The sequence below is a fragment of the Bidens hawaiensis genome, unplaced genomic scaffold, assembly GCF_021521415.1.
Source record: "Bidens hawaiensis isolate Kalapana, Puna unplaced genomic scaffold, B.hawaiensis_p1.1 tig00022893_1, whole genome shotgun sequence".
In the NCBI taxonomy this organism is placed as follows: Eukaryota; Viridiplantae; Streptophyta; class Magnoliopsida; order Asterales; family Asteraceae; genus Bidens; species Bidens hawaiensis.
This window is the reverse complement of record NW_027493579.1, coordinates 212,307-226,059: the sequence shown is the minus strand read 5'-3', so window position 1 is coordinate 226,059 and position 13,753 is coordinate 212,307. Positions and strand designations below refer to the sequence as shown.

The window sequence follows — 13,753 nt, the reverse complement described above, 5'->3', positions numbered from 1 at the left end:
AAAATTACTATCAAACAATCAAAAAAAAATCATTTCTTTGATTTATAAGGTTAGTGTTGTAAATATAAAAAAAATTGTATCTCAAGAAGTTACTTATATATGTATCACATAGAAGGTACATAATAATATGTAGTTTGAGTTACATATATATGTAACTAGCTAACTACATATAGTATTTATTTATTTTTTTCTTTTTCTCTTATTTTTTCACAAATATGTCTAAGATAGAAAAATAATTAAACAATTCTTGTTTAAAAGTGGTTTTCTCATATATTATAAGTTTCCCATGATATTCGCTACCCTATCAATTAGAAAAAGGTCTAACATAACATTTATCCTCTTTTTAGTGAGCATGTCCTCATATTAACTCAATCAACATATATCACATATATGAGATGGATTCTAACACTTGGAACACTTGCATTTAAAAGTTTTGGGTAGGCCTGTAAACGAACCGACTATCGTGAACCGTTCGGCGGGAAGTTCGTTTATTTAATAAACGAACGAACATGAACAAAAAATTTGTGTTCGTTTAATTAAACGAACGAACATGAACACATGTTCCGTTCGTTTATTTATGTTCATGAACGTTCGTTTATGTCTATTTATTTATGTTCATTTATGTATTAATATTAATAGAATATAATTAAATATTATCTGGATAGGTTATCTGCTTAAAGGTTTTATATTTGTTAATTTGTGTTTATTTAAGTGGTTTCATTTAAGTTCGTTTATATTTGTGTTCATTTACGTTTGTTCAAACATGTTCGTTTTTCTTTATTCAATTATGTTACTTTAGATTTTAAACAAACGAACACAAATATCCATTTTTAAATAAACGAACATGAACATAAATATTTGTTCGATTAAGTGTCCATGTTCTTTTAAAGTTAAATGAACGAACACGAGCATGCCCTTGTTCGTGTTCATTCGATTCGTTTACAAACTTTCATTATTCACATTGATGAATACATCGGTCTGAATCTCTAGGCTCTATCGAATTTATTTGTGTTCGGTTGTGTTCGTGAACCGTTCGTGAACACATTAATTTCCTTACTGAACGAACACGAACATAATATCTCGTTCGGTAAGTGTTCGTGAACCGTTCGTTTACACATTATTTACTTAACGAACGAACATGAACAAGGCTTTGTTCGTGTTCGTTCGGTTCGTTTATAGCCCTAGTCTTGGGTATATATCCTAGAGTAGAGATATCATACAAAACATTATTTCCATAAGAAACATAAGAAGCAATCCATAAATGACACATAGCAACTAGCAAATTTTACATTAAGGGTACTATTTTTATTTTTAATTTTGATTTGTTTGGACCGCCCCTACAATTATGCAAACTTAGTTTCCGTTATTTTTGGATGTGGATTTTGAATTAAATAATTTTAATTCCAGATTTTACTCTTATATGACTTTTGATCGATATAGTTATTATTTCTTTTCTTTTTCATTCACAGTCATACCAATACAACATTTACAACCAGGGTAACCTCTAACAGTACAAACAAATCAACACAAAATACACAACATGATCATTACAACCCGCTCAACATTTAACAGCACAAAACATCACACGGTACTTAACAACACGATAATTACAACCAGCATAGCATTTAACACAAAACAAATTAGCACAAACTGCATAATCATTACAACCAGCACAAAACAAATTAGTAGTTTAGAACACAATACTAACAGCACAATCATTAGAACCAGCACAACGTTTAACAACCTAAAACAAAGTAGCACATTATACATAATAGCATGATAATTACAACCAGCACAACACTTAAGTGTATATATTTGATAACAAACTCCAACAATCATAAAATATGAAGAAGATCGTTGATAAAAAAAAAGCTACGAATTGTGTGCAATTGGAAATTTCATCTAATTTGAACAAGGACATCATTCGGTTTTTCAAATTTTGATTATCCTTTTTGCTCCAACCGTTCACGATAGTCATGGAACGCAAAATTAGGATAATGTCGGCGGTGATTCCGACCAGGGTAAGCGATGGGAGTTGCGACGGAAATTCCGGCGATAGGAGTTTCGACAGCAATTCTGGTGATAGGAGTTGTTCGTTGGATTGATTTTTCTCATATGTGTATTAAGTGTTTCATTTTTTTATGATGATTTCCTGTATACGATGGAAGTGGGACGAGAAATCAGGGGATTCTAATTATAAAAAACTATAAACTTACAGAAGTACCCTTTATTCCATTTTTAGTCGCTAATTAATTAGATATGATTAAATTCAAAATCTCAGCCAAATGATGAAAATATGGATGGCCAAGATTTGTTCCTACTGTTTTTACCATATTCTTCATTTGTATTTGATCCTTCCTCATATATCCTATCTGTCAAATTCTAACATTTTATTAAATGCAATGTGGTTTCACAGATTTGGACAAGTGGCTGATTGTATCTCTAAAACATTTGGTATTTCCTGCAAATTTAGCTCCAAAATGCTGTCACCTGAAACATCATATGCAGCTTTCCTTGTGTATGAATTACCAGAGGACTACCATGCTATTAACCCTCCTTTGCAAGTGGTTGATGAAAATTCTGATTCCGATCAAGCGTATAATATCTTTCTACGTACTCCTCAAACCCCGGTTATTAGAGAGAATTTGGATATCAAAAAAACCTACAACCCGTCAATTAGACCCGTGATTAAAGGCCTTCCAAAACAGAGGAGGGATGGTTGGATGGAAGTACATTTATATGAATTTCAAACGCATCGTAACATTAAAACGATTCGCATGCATCTTCAATTCTCCAGTTATGACATGTCGCTTGAGGGGATTACTGTGCAAGGCGTTGAATTCAGACCCATATAGGCTCTCTTATGAGAAAAATTAATCACATATTGTTTTCTTTGTCTACGTCAAGTTGTAGGAATAAAAAGTTAGGCTTCAGCCGGATTGACTAGAATAATTCTATCTGTACCATCATTCAGAAATGATAAATCTTTAATAATTATCGACTCTATTCAAAACATTTGCCAACAGTATTCATCATTCAGAAACATTCGTCCATTGTCGACTTCTAATGAACCACTTTAACGAGAATGAGCATAAACTAACAGAAAAGTAGATGTGATATAATAATTTATCGTACGCAGAACAAAACATTCAGATTCATTACAAGATGCAAAAAGAAAAGGTTACCATGTCTTTTACAGCATATGATCTGTTGATCATACCAAAATCCCACATACTATTACTATCACCCACATAAAATGCCAGAATGTCCACCATCTACCAGAAACTGCTGTTCAGGCTTTAATCATCATCCACATCAAGCTGCTGTTTGCAGGGCTAAACCATGAAAAACCTGCAATTTTATCAAACATTAAGCACGAGATCAAAGAGAAAATTATGGTGCCAACTAGAGAATAAGTTAATTTGGGTTGTGTTTAATCTCTAACAAGTCAAAACAGGCAAAGATATTAGCTTACTTGATTCATCACACATAAGAGTTCCAGCTGAGTTCATCTTCTCCTGGTGTCCCTGTCTCTGTCTCTACGTCTATCTCTATCATGGTCTCTTTCAGTTTGTGGATCATAATTTCTACCCTTCTCACGGTCTCTACTTGATGATTTCCTCGGGGGGCTTTCACTGTCATGACGACTTCTATGACGCTTTCTAGAAGATTCACGTGAATCCTCTCTTTTCTCCCTTCTATCTGTAGATGATGCCCCTCCTGTGTCATTATATATAAATGTATTATCAATATGTTCAACAAGTCCCGAAAAAGGACAACCACAAAACACCAAATGCTAAAAACTCACTCTTGTTTGAAGCATCTTCACTGGCATTCGTTAAGCCATATTTATACTGCAAATGTTTCTGATGCGCCACCACTTTCTTTTCAATTTCTTCTTTCTTCATCCCCCGCTCTTCCAGGGATTCACGATACTCTATCAAAGCCGCCTCAATCTGCCTCAACTTTTGTCTGCACATATGGAACAGTCAATTAGCCAAACCATGATCATAAATCTAGTACAAATTTAGATGCACACAGTAAAAATTAAAATAACTAATAATGCTTTCAACTAAAACGAAGTATAAACTTACCTCTTTTCTTCACTTAGCCCACTATCAGAACTCGTAAGAACGCGTGTGGGCTCCACCGACTCCGTGTTACTAAAACCACCATCAGCATTCTCACTTCCAGAAGAAGAATAACCCAATGCAAGATTTTTACTACTTTTTTGTTCATCATCACTTTCATCATCTTCTCGGGCCCACTTAGAGGCAGGCAGTACAGAATCAGGTTTTGTTTTATTAGGGAAAGGTTTTAACTCAGGCTGTGGGATTGGAATCTTGGATGCTAAAGATGGAATCTTTATGTCATCTTCCACTTGTTGATTCCTTCCTGAAAATCCCACAGGCCCTGTATCAACACTACTTTCTCTCGGATAACTCTGTGAATATTTTAAATTATCGGCGAGTTCATAACCCCTTTGCTTTTCTGATTCTTCTAGATAAAGCAACCGAGCAACCATCATTTCTCTGCCACCGACTAAAGATAGCCCGTTATGGCGGCACCGCCTTTCCAGCTCAGCAAGAGGAAGACTCATCAGTTCTTTCATGGCTGCACTTTTTCCTATAGCCAATGCTGCATCTGGATTGATCCTTCCGTCATCTCTAGTGTCATCATAATGAGTCCTGTCCTCAGTTTCTGATGAAATGGAATGAAATGTGACAACACCAGAGTTGCTGGATCTAAGAAACGTTGATCGTAACCCGTTTACATATGCATCCGAAAACAGGAACCAATCAGCCCATACTTGAAGAACTTTCAGAACCCGTTCCTGGTAGACAAGAGATAGTTAGACTTGAAAACAGGTCAAAACCGATTCAGTTTGAAAACGGGTTGAAATTTACCTTTAGGGCCTCAGCAGTGATTCTTCCTGTGACGGACCTATACAGATCATTAAAGCTTTCAAGTATATCAGGAAGATTGGCTTCAAACTTGGTGCGGTAAGCAGATGCGTTCTTTACAGGAGCACTACTATTGTGAAGAATGTCTGAAACAAGCATGAGTCTTGCAACTTTAGTGGGTATTGGTGTTTCCTTAAGAGTCAAAGACTCAGTCAACACTTCAACTATCTGCAACAAATAGAGTTGCTTCAGCAACAGATGGACACTACAATATATCACAAGTTTGTAAGTTCTAATGTCATCTGACCTCTCCAGCAGCATCAGCATTATCTAATGCAAAGCCCATTGCTTCCTTTATTTGACTTCTTTCTAAAGTCAAGGCACGAAGCATATCTTCAAATTCATCTCTTTGTGCATCAGTTAGTGTACGTTCAGCCTCCACACGCTGTCCAATAAAAGATTGGTTAAAAAATGTTATAGATAATTCAGGGCATATAGCCGAATTAAGTTTAACTGAAAGAAATATGTTAACAAAATAGTACCCTGCTTCTTCCAGCAGCAAATGTGGCTCCAGTCTCCTCATCTTCTGGGCTTTTGCCTGCTGGCAAAGCAGGTGGGACCCATCTACACAATCAAATGGTATATCATCAATCATGATTTATAAGCCAAAATCAAATAAAGAAATAAAGATGAAGTCATGAAACACGTATATACAACTTATGAATGATTAGAAATATCAAGATATGTTCTGGACAATGATTACCTCCCACTACCAGTTATCATGATGAAGGGTTCAGTTCGCCACCTATGCAAAGTATCACCCTGCATTTGAGAGACCAAAAATTATTCTTTTATTCAACAAAATATCTCAAATTCCAGAAGCTAATAGACATGAGTTACACATTTTTACACTTCCCCTAATATATGTTCTGCTTGTTGTTTTACACATAATTAATTACATACATTAAGCCTTAATTTCATATGCATATTCTTCAAAGGGTAAAAAAGCACAAGGTTGCAAAGTAAGTTCTAAATCAAGAAACCGAGTTCTAAATCAAATAATACATGGATTTTGGTGTAGAAAGAATGTTTGGTGCGCTACTGTTTAGTCATTAAAAGCAAATAGTACTTCAATCACGTATGCAAGGATGCATCGACTAAAGTGTGTACCTGAGCAAAAGAATACAGCCTCCAAACATAGTAAGTATGCTCCTTAGAACCAAGTTCAAACAAGAAACTGAAAAGAGTGTTTCCACGAACCCTTTCCATTATAGCTTGCTCAAAGGCACAACCTCCATCAAGAACATAAAGAGCCATCGTATCAATTACTTTACGAAGACGAACATCTTCAAGCAGAACAACGTTTATATCAGGCACATTGGGGGTTAGAACCTGATCACCAAGGTTAATATATTATTACATTTGCAATAATTTTATTTTCTGCAAAGATAATGCAGCATAAAAGGTTAACCTACCAGCTCAGAGTTCTGAGTTGGGATGGAAGTTACTGGAGGACCAGATGGACCTGACAAAATCACAGTGGCACCCTGCATTCCACAAACCATAATCCCATAAGACCCATGCAAGTCATTGCTATTTCAAATCACTATCTCCAATAATCTGCATATTGCGTACTTGTGCTAACAAAACTTTTTTAGAAATATAAAATGTAACACCTCTTTACTCCTGATCGCCATTTGTCCTGGAGGAGGAGCAGGGAGTGATTGAGAGGGAAGAGAAACAGATTTACCCCACCCGATATTCAATTCATGATCATAAACGACCACTCCTGCAACATTAAATAACTTGTGAATACCATTGAAGCGAATAAAAGTTTGTGATTTAAATGCTGCATAAATGATTCAACTACTGAATTTTAAATGGATCTACAAATACTACAAATCAGGTCAGTTCTTCCTTCCAACAAGTATTTTCAGTTTTATCTTATGTGGAAGTTAAGATGCTAATAATTTTTAAAAGAACCTAACCTTGCATTTCATCTTTTGCAGCTTGTCCATCTGCACGGTTCATAAAAGCCACAAAACCACAGTTTTTTTGGCGCTTGCGCTCCTCTTCTGTTCTTGGCCACATTATCTTCACACTAGCAATGGGTCCAAATCTTCCAAATGTTCGCAAAAGAAAGTTTTCATCTACCTAGAACATGTTGACGAAAGAAACAAAAAGGTAAGCTTGCATTGCTTAACCAAATTAAGCACCGTGTTAGCATCACAATCTGACCTGAGGTGCAAGATTCCCAACATAAAGATTGGTGGTCTGAGGATCTCCATCATCCAAGGACCCAAGCTTCCCACTTGGATCAAATTCATCAGGCAACTCGTCAAAGCGACTAGATAACTGAAACAAAGTTTAGACACAAATATATTAAGTGTAAAAGCAATTATAAATAGAATACAAGAAAAAACTAATTTATCAAGTAATATATCGTACAGTTGAAGTAGCACAGTGACGCCCATCCGACCATTGTTCTCGCTCTTGGTTGCGCCTTTCTCTCATTTCTTGTTCACGTTTTAATTCCTCCATAAAAAAATCTATATTCCTAGCCTTCCCTTTTCCTTTGTCTTTTGGCCTCTCTTCCTCTTTCTGTTAGTAGTAGAAGATCGTTAGAACCAACTATAAAAAGTCAAAATCACAAATACAAGAGAGTCAACAAGGTAGCTAACAGCAAAAGAATGTTTCATCTGTTCACTAACCTTTTTTTCTTCTTTACCCTTGGTTGCCATAGAAGGAGGTATGAAAGAAGGAACATATCTGCAGAGGAAATATAACGATGTGTAATATTCAATACATGAGGCACGGTCAAGACCACATGTACATGTCTGCTTCTCAATGCTTCAAACATGCACACAATGATACCCCTATCTATTCTCCTTACCTATACCTAACAAAATCCCACATCTCGTCTAAATTCTAGAATGGTGGTTAAAAAAACAACAAAAGTGAATCCATCGTGATAATGATCCACATCACATAAGATGGTTATTACAGTATTAGTGTACTTTACATGTTATCACGTCCATACTTGATGCGATCTTCCTCAGATCCACATCACATTTGTGTAAACTATATTGCTCGATTGAATAAAACAAACAAAGAAAACTGTTAAAGACTAAAAGACCCAACTGAACTTCAGAATGCTTCATATGAAGACCAGAACTAAGGCATTTCAGCCCAAACACACATTCACAAGGAAAATGATACTTTAGGCTAGTCTGGCCAACCAATAAGCTCGACTTTAGTTATTTCTCTTAAAACATGCAGCTTTCATATTCTTGTACCAGTTACTAAAATCTTGATTTAAGATTGTTAAAAGAAGGTGGTGAAGAAAATAAGACTACACAGTAAAGTCTAGTACAAACCCAGAGTGGCTAGGTGTCAGTAAATCAGTAAGCATAAATGAGCCTCGCCTATAAAGCCTATATAAAATTTAACTGCAAAGTTATTTGAAAGATCGGTATGCAAAGTTATTATATAAACTGATATGAGCACAAACAAGCCAACCCTAGAAAAACAAAACAGAGGTAAGAGTCATGTTTATAGAAGCCCAAATTTAAGGTCTATGAGAACACAGCTTTTGCTCAAAGTTTCCAAGCTTGGTGAGTAACAAGCCAAAACCTAGCCTTCCAGGGCCCACCAAAAGTTTTCATGAGCAAAACCTGAACCTTACCAAACTCAATCTCAGTTATGGAAGATACCAATAGTTGCAAACAGATGGTCAAAAGCCAGAATCCAAACTTTACATATTATACAAAAAATTAATTCTTCGGTCAGGACTCGAGAGTGTGTACAAACACTTCAGGCCATGAAAATCCTATATGAGGGAAGTACAACTAATTGCACAGACTAAGAGTTGGATATAAAAATGTGAACTTGGTAGCTTGATTCACATTCAATATATTATTACGTAACAGGCCAAAAATTAAATCAATTTATGAGCTACATACAACGAGCCTCCTAGCTTCTTAAAACTATCATCCTAAACAAATAAGTAAACGTCTGATGACACCATCCTAAACAATAAAAGTCTGATGGCACCATCACCTTATAGGTTCTACATTCAGAACACCTTATAATAAGAGCATTGCAACAAAGTTAATCAAAAGCATTTGTTACCTACTCCCCTTCTTTGAACCAGATACATCTTTGGAATTTCCACCTGCGATTTGTGCATGAATAAAAGGCCCATTTGCTTATTAATGTGTCCATAAAAAAATAAATCATTTATTTAACCATATATATGCACAAAACAATATCACATTCAAAAACATAATATTATATAACCAAACTAGAAAATGCATGCGAGGATCTGTTAACAGAAACTGACCTGTATCAGACTTCACTTTCTCATCTGGGTTAACTGTTCCACCTCGAACAAAAAATTTTAACCCGGATGCACTATCCCCTTGAAAAGACTCCAAAAATTCAGCATATAGACGAGCTGTTTCATCCTCAGCCCTCTACATAGATAACCATTTAACAAATCTGTTAACATTCTTACTAACAAACCAACATAAACACATCAACAGATTCTCACAAGAATCTTACCTTTTTCTTCGCCTCTTCTTCTTCACGGTGCTTTTGAAAAGGTGTCTTCTTCCGTGTAATTGAAAAAGAACTCATCTTTCCGTCAAAAAAGCTTTCATGTGCTTCCCAAAAACTCAAGTACGAGAGTACACGTTAAGCCGTTAACCTGAAACCAGCATATAAGTTGTAGACAGATTCATTTCCTCCTTTCATACAACACGAGTTTCATTGCTTTCAACGAGTTAAACACTTTTACGATGACAATTACATTCTCCATATTATCCATAAACGCAAAAGGCAACAGTTATACGGAATAGGTAGAGTTTTACGACACGAGCTTCATTACATCCTTATATAATCAAACATTTCAAATGACAAATTAGACCTAAGCGCGCTCTAACGTCACAAAATGAGCTCAATCTGTAAAACTAAACCAACATATTGCATCTGTAACCTAGTTTTTATAAACAGAAGCAAACCCTAGCACATGACGCACTTATTTCAAGCCAAAGCTTCTACATTCTTCGAACGCTAGTTCTAACAATTTCAATCTAAACCGATTAACCGCAAAATAAACAGCAACATGCGTAATAATAAAGAAACCCTAATTTTGAACAAGTGATGTTTCATGTTTCAATTAACGCGATTTTAACCTAAATATCCGGATTCCAATAGACGAGTTATAGTTAATAGAATTGGAAATAAAAGTTACCGTGATGTTCGATCGGTGAAGAAAACTGATTCAAGAACCAATAATCCGGAGGTGGATGTTTTGGGTGCCGCAGATGTTTGTGCGTGAATAAGACCATAAATCATTTTTCTCTTTTTTGCATTTTTAATTTAATCTTTTTAAATTAAAACTAAACAAAAACAAAGAATTATTTCATTAAATAAATAAACATTACATTAATTCTCACTTCTTGTTAATTACGTCCAAATCGTTAACTTAGTCGGTTTTTTAACGTAATCTTTTGCCAGCTATTTTCATGTTTTTATGTACTTTGAGGACCAATTATAAACAAGTGAATATGAGAGGGGTGTTAAATGTTAGATCTCATCTTCTACCTTTTTTCATCATAGTAGACAAACAGATGAAGACCAAGCCCATACTTCGTTCGATTTGTCCAAATTCGGTTTGATTTTGGTCCAATTTTGGTTTGAAATGATGTAAGAACCATTTCCCCTTGACTGGTTTGGTCTAATTTTGTTCCGTTACGATTCAATTTTGATCGTCAAGGTCCGATTTTGATCATCACGGTGGTGCAAGAAGAGGATAGATATGGTGGTTGTGGTGGCTGCCAACTGTTCTTTTATGGAAATGTGAGCCATCACCAACGTTATGGAGAAAACGCTCATCCGGAAACCGCCACCCAAAACCCGGGAAGGGTGGTGTTCCTCGGCGTTTTGGCTTCAAAACGCAACCCACAACACTGCATTACGCTCGGTCTAACAAGAAACAAACAACTGGATAACAAAACCTGTTGTGTTCGGTTGGTAACGGTTAAATTTGTAACGGTAACGACAATGAATTTAAAAAATTTAATGCCCAGATTAGTGTTGGCACTCGTATAACTTATGATATAAAAGGCTTTTAAAACGACGTATAGTTGGTTAGTGATACCACTGGCAACAATGTTGTAAAGGATCTCGACACGTGTTTTAAATCGATTGAAACCATAAAAACTATACTGATACCGGTCCAGGCAATTCACGCACACTCATACTTATGTTGTTCGGTCGGTATCAGTTTGATTCGTCATGGTATCCGCACGCTTTGTGTTGTGTTGTATTCTCATATTATTAGGACTTGTGTGACATCCCATATCAGTTGGGAGAAGAACTAAGCCTTCTTTATAAGGAGGTGGATACCTTCCCTATCATAACACGTTTTGGGCGCTTAATGGTAGTGGATGAGAGGAGAACTTCACAGTTAAGCGTGCTCAGGTGGGAATAGTATCAGGATGGGTGACCTCGGAGTAGTATCAGGATGGGTGACCTCCTGGGAAGTCTTCACCCGGGCAACCAAAAGCAAATCCGTGAGGCGATAGTGGTACGTCCCGGCCAAAACAGACTATATTATGGTACGACGATAGCTGGGCTATTACAACCTGGAAGTTGGATGTACCTGCTTATCATCATATATGATTAAAAGTCACATATCGTGATTATCGTTAAAAAAACATATCTAAAACTAACCCGAGAATCAACTTGAAAAATAAATTATAAATATTCAGCTACATTTATAATAAACTTATACTTCAATAACTTATAAATTCTAACAATTGTATACCAATTATTGTTCCAATAGGACTGTATACAGTGTTATTAATATATTTAAGTTTTGATGCGAGCACCATATTTAAGATCAATTTTAGATAATCATGCATGCATCACCTAAATGCTAATATCATAACCGTCTCAATCCAATAAGTTTTTTTTTTTCTTTTTTTTTTATCTGTAAATCAGGGGGTGTTTGGGTGAGCTTTTAAAACTTGCTTTTTTGCTTGTTGAAAAGTAAATTGTGTTTGGCAAAGCTCCTTCAAAAGCTTCAAATTGGAGCTTTTCAAAAGTTGCTTTTGCTTTTCAAAAAGAAAATAAGCAAATTTTAAAAGCTTAGCCAAACACCCCCTCAATACTTGAATAGTCATCCCATCACATGTGCATTATGTTTTAAATTTTCTCGTCAGTTTGGATCAGGTATGTTTGATAGACCTGCATCTCTCCGAGGATATGGCTGATGATACGACTTCTTGGAGACGTAGGATGGTTAAAGACTTATACGGAGATGATATAGTTTGGTTTAGAAATATGTATTAGGGTCATAACCTAACCTACTTGGTATAATTTGTTTTTATTACTATTAGTGTTTATTTTTATTACAAATACTGTTATTTATTAAAATTATTTTATCTAGTTATCATCCTTTTTTTTGTTGTTTTACTAAATATTACACTTTTTTAATATTCTATTTTATACTTTATTTATTTTTCTACTATTATTTTGCTTGTTTTTTGAGCACGGGGGTCCATTGGAAGCAACCTCCCTGTTCCCTAGGGACAAAGGTAAGGTTTGCTTACATCCCACCCTCTCCAGACCCTACTAAGGGTATGTTTGGTATGCGGTAATGGAACAAGCAAGAGAATGAAATGGATGATGAAATGGAATGAACATAGGAATGAAATAGATTGTTACCATTCTGTTATCCTGTTTGGTTACCATGTGAGAATAAAATGAGTTATTAATTTTGTGTTGTTTGGTACGTAGGAAACAACAAAGGAATGGAACACCTTTCATTAAATTTGACAAAAATACCCTTGCCTCTAAATAAAGAAATTTTTTAACTTTTATAACATTATCCATTTAAAATTTATAATAACCATTGGTATTAAAAAAACACTTTTGACTAATACAATTTTATAATCATTCAACATTTATCAACAAAATAAAAATCATTCACCAAACGGTTTCCAACCATTAAAAAAAAGTTATCAAAAATTTGCCAAGCTAAAAAAATATAAACAATTCAAAAGCTGTGATATCATGCCAAGCAGTATCTTCAAGCATGTCCCTTACTCATTCAAGTTTGCGTTCTTCATCAACCTTAAAAAAGATAACCATCAACTCCTCATTATGTGCGAGCCCACATATAGCCTTGTTACACTGGCGAGTAGTCAAACCCACAACTTTGTTCATCTCTGCCCAAAGTTTGTTATGTAGTTCCTCTCTATTGCTTTCCGTTCCAAAAACTCTATTAAATGTATCTGTAGCCCCCTAATCTCCGAACCAATTATTTTTGCCGACTCTTTCAAGTTGTTCATTTAAGGATCCCAACTGTTGCGCCTTTTTCTCTTTCATTGTACACTTGATTCTTCTCCGGATGCAACATATGAAGGACTGTTTAAGTGTTTAGCGGCTGGTCAACACATATATCATCTAAGCCATCTTCAGCAGCATGTTGTTCTTCTCTATTTATGTCAGATATAATATCAGCAGCAGTTTGTGCATCTCTACCAGTTGCTCGATCCTTTCCAAATACAACACACATGTCCCAGTAGTGAGGAAATTTCTTTCCTCTCCATTTTGCTGCATTTTTTTGCACCTAACAACGCACGTCATCATAATCAGAGACTCAAAGTTAAGAAAATATATAAATAATAATGTAAAAGAAAATACTATACATATTCACACATTACCTTTATATGAAATCATTGGAGGAGGAATAATTGCCATGTAATTTTGGAGGGTGAACCAATTTTGGGGGAAAAACCAAGGATGAACGGAAGAAAATTGTTGAATGGCATGAGAAG

At 35.4% G+C, this 13,753-nt stretch overlaps 2 protein-coding genes across 2 annotated transcripts in view; one reads left to right on the top strand and one right to left on the bottom strand.

Annotated features, from left to right (window-relative positions):
• LOC143566450 (F-box protein PP2-B10-like) overlaps positions 1–13,753 on the top strand; it is a 118,098-nt gene that overhangs the window by 1,182 nt on the left and 103,163 nt on the right. Inside the window, exon 5 of the mRNA XM_077053149.1 lies at positions 2,417–2,901. Coding sequence (XP_076909264.1) covers positions 2,417–2,855 — 439 coding nt within the window. The 3' untranslated portion in view covers positions 2,856–2,901. The remainder of the gene's footprint in view (positions 1–2,416; positions 2,902–13,753) is intronic.
• LOC143566463 (protein RRC1-like) lies at positions 3,139–10,226 on the bottom strand. Its single transcript, XM_077053159.1, has 19 exons — positions 10,159–10,226; positions 9,468–9,612; positions 9,247–9,379; positions 9,036–9,078; positions 7,616–7,673; positions 7,353–7,505; positions 7,143–7,259; positions 6,893–7,058; positions 6,581–6,693; positions 6,380–6,451; positions 6,075–6,296; positions 5,668–5,726; positions 5,447–5,528; positions 5,212–5,349; positions 4,908–5,132; positions 4,095–4,834; positions 3,809–3,972; positions 3,490–3,720; positions 3,139–3,335 (listed from the first exon to the last, which is right to left on the bottom strand). The coding sequence occupies exons 2-18, from the start codon at positions 9,540–9,542 to the stop codon at positions 3,509–3,511; spliced, it is 2,772 nt and encodes a 923-aa protein (XP_076909274.1). The 5' UTR covers positions 9,543–9,612; positions 10,159–10,226; the 3' UTR covers positions 3,139–3,335; positions 3,490–3,508.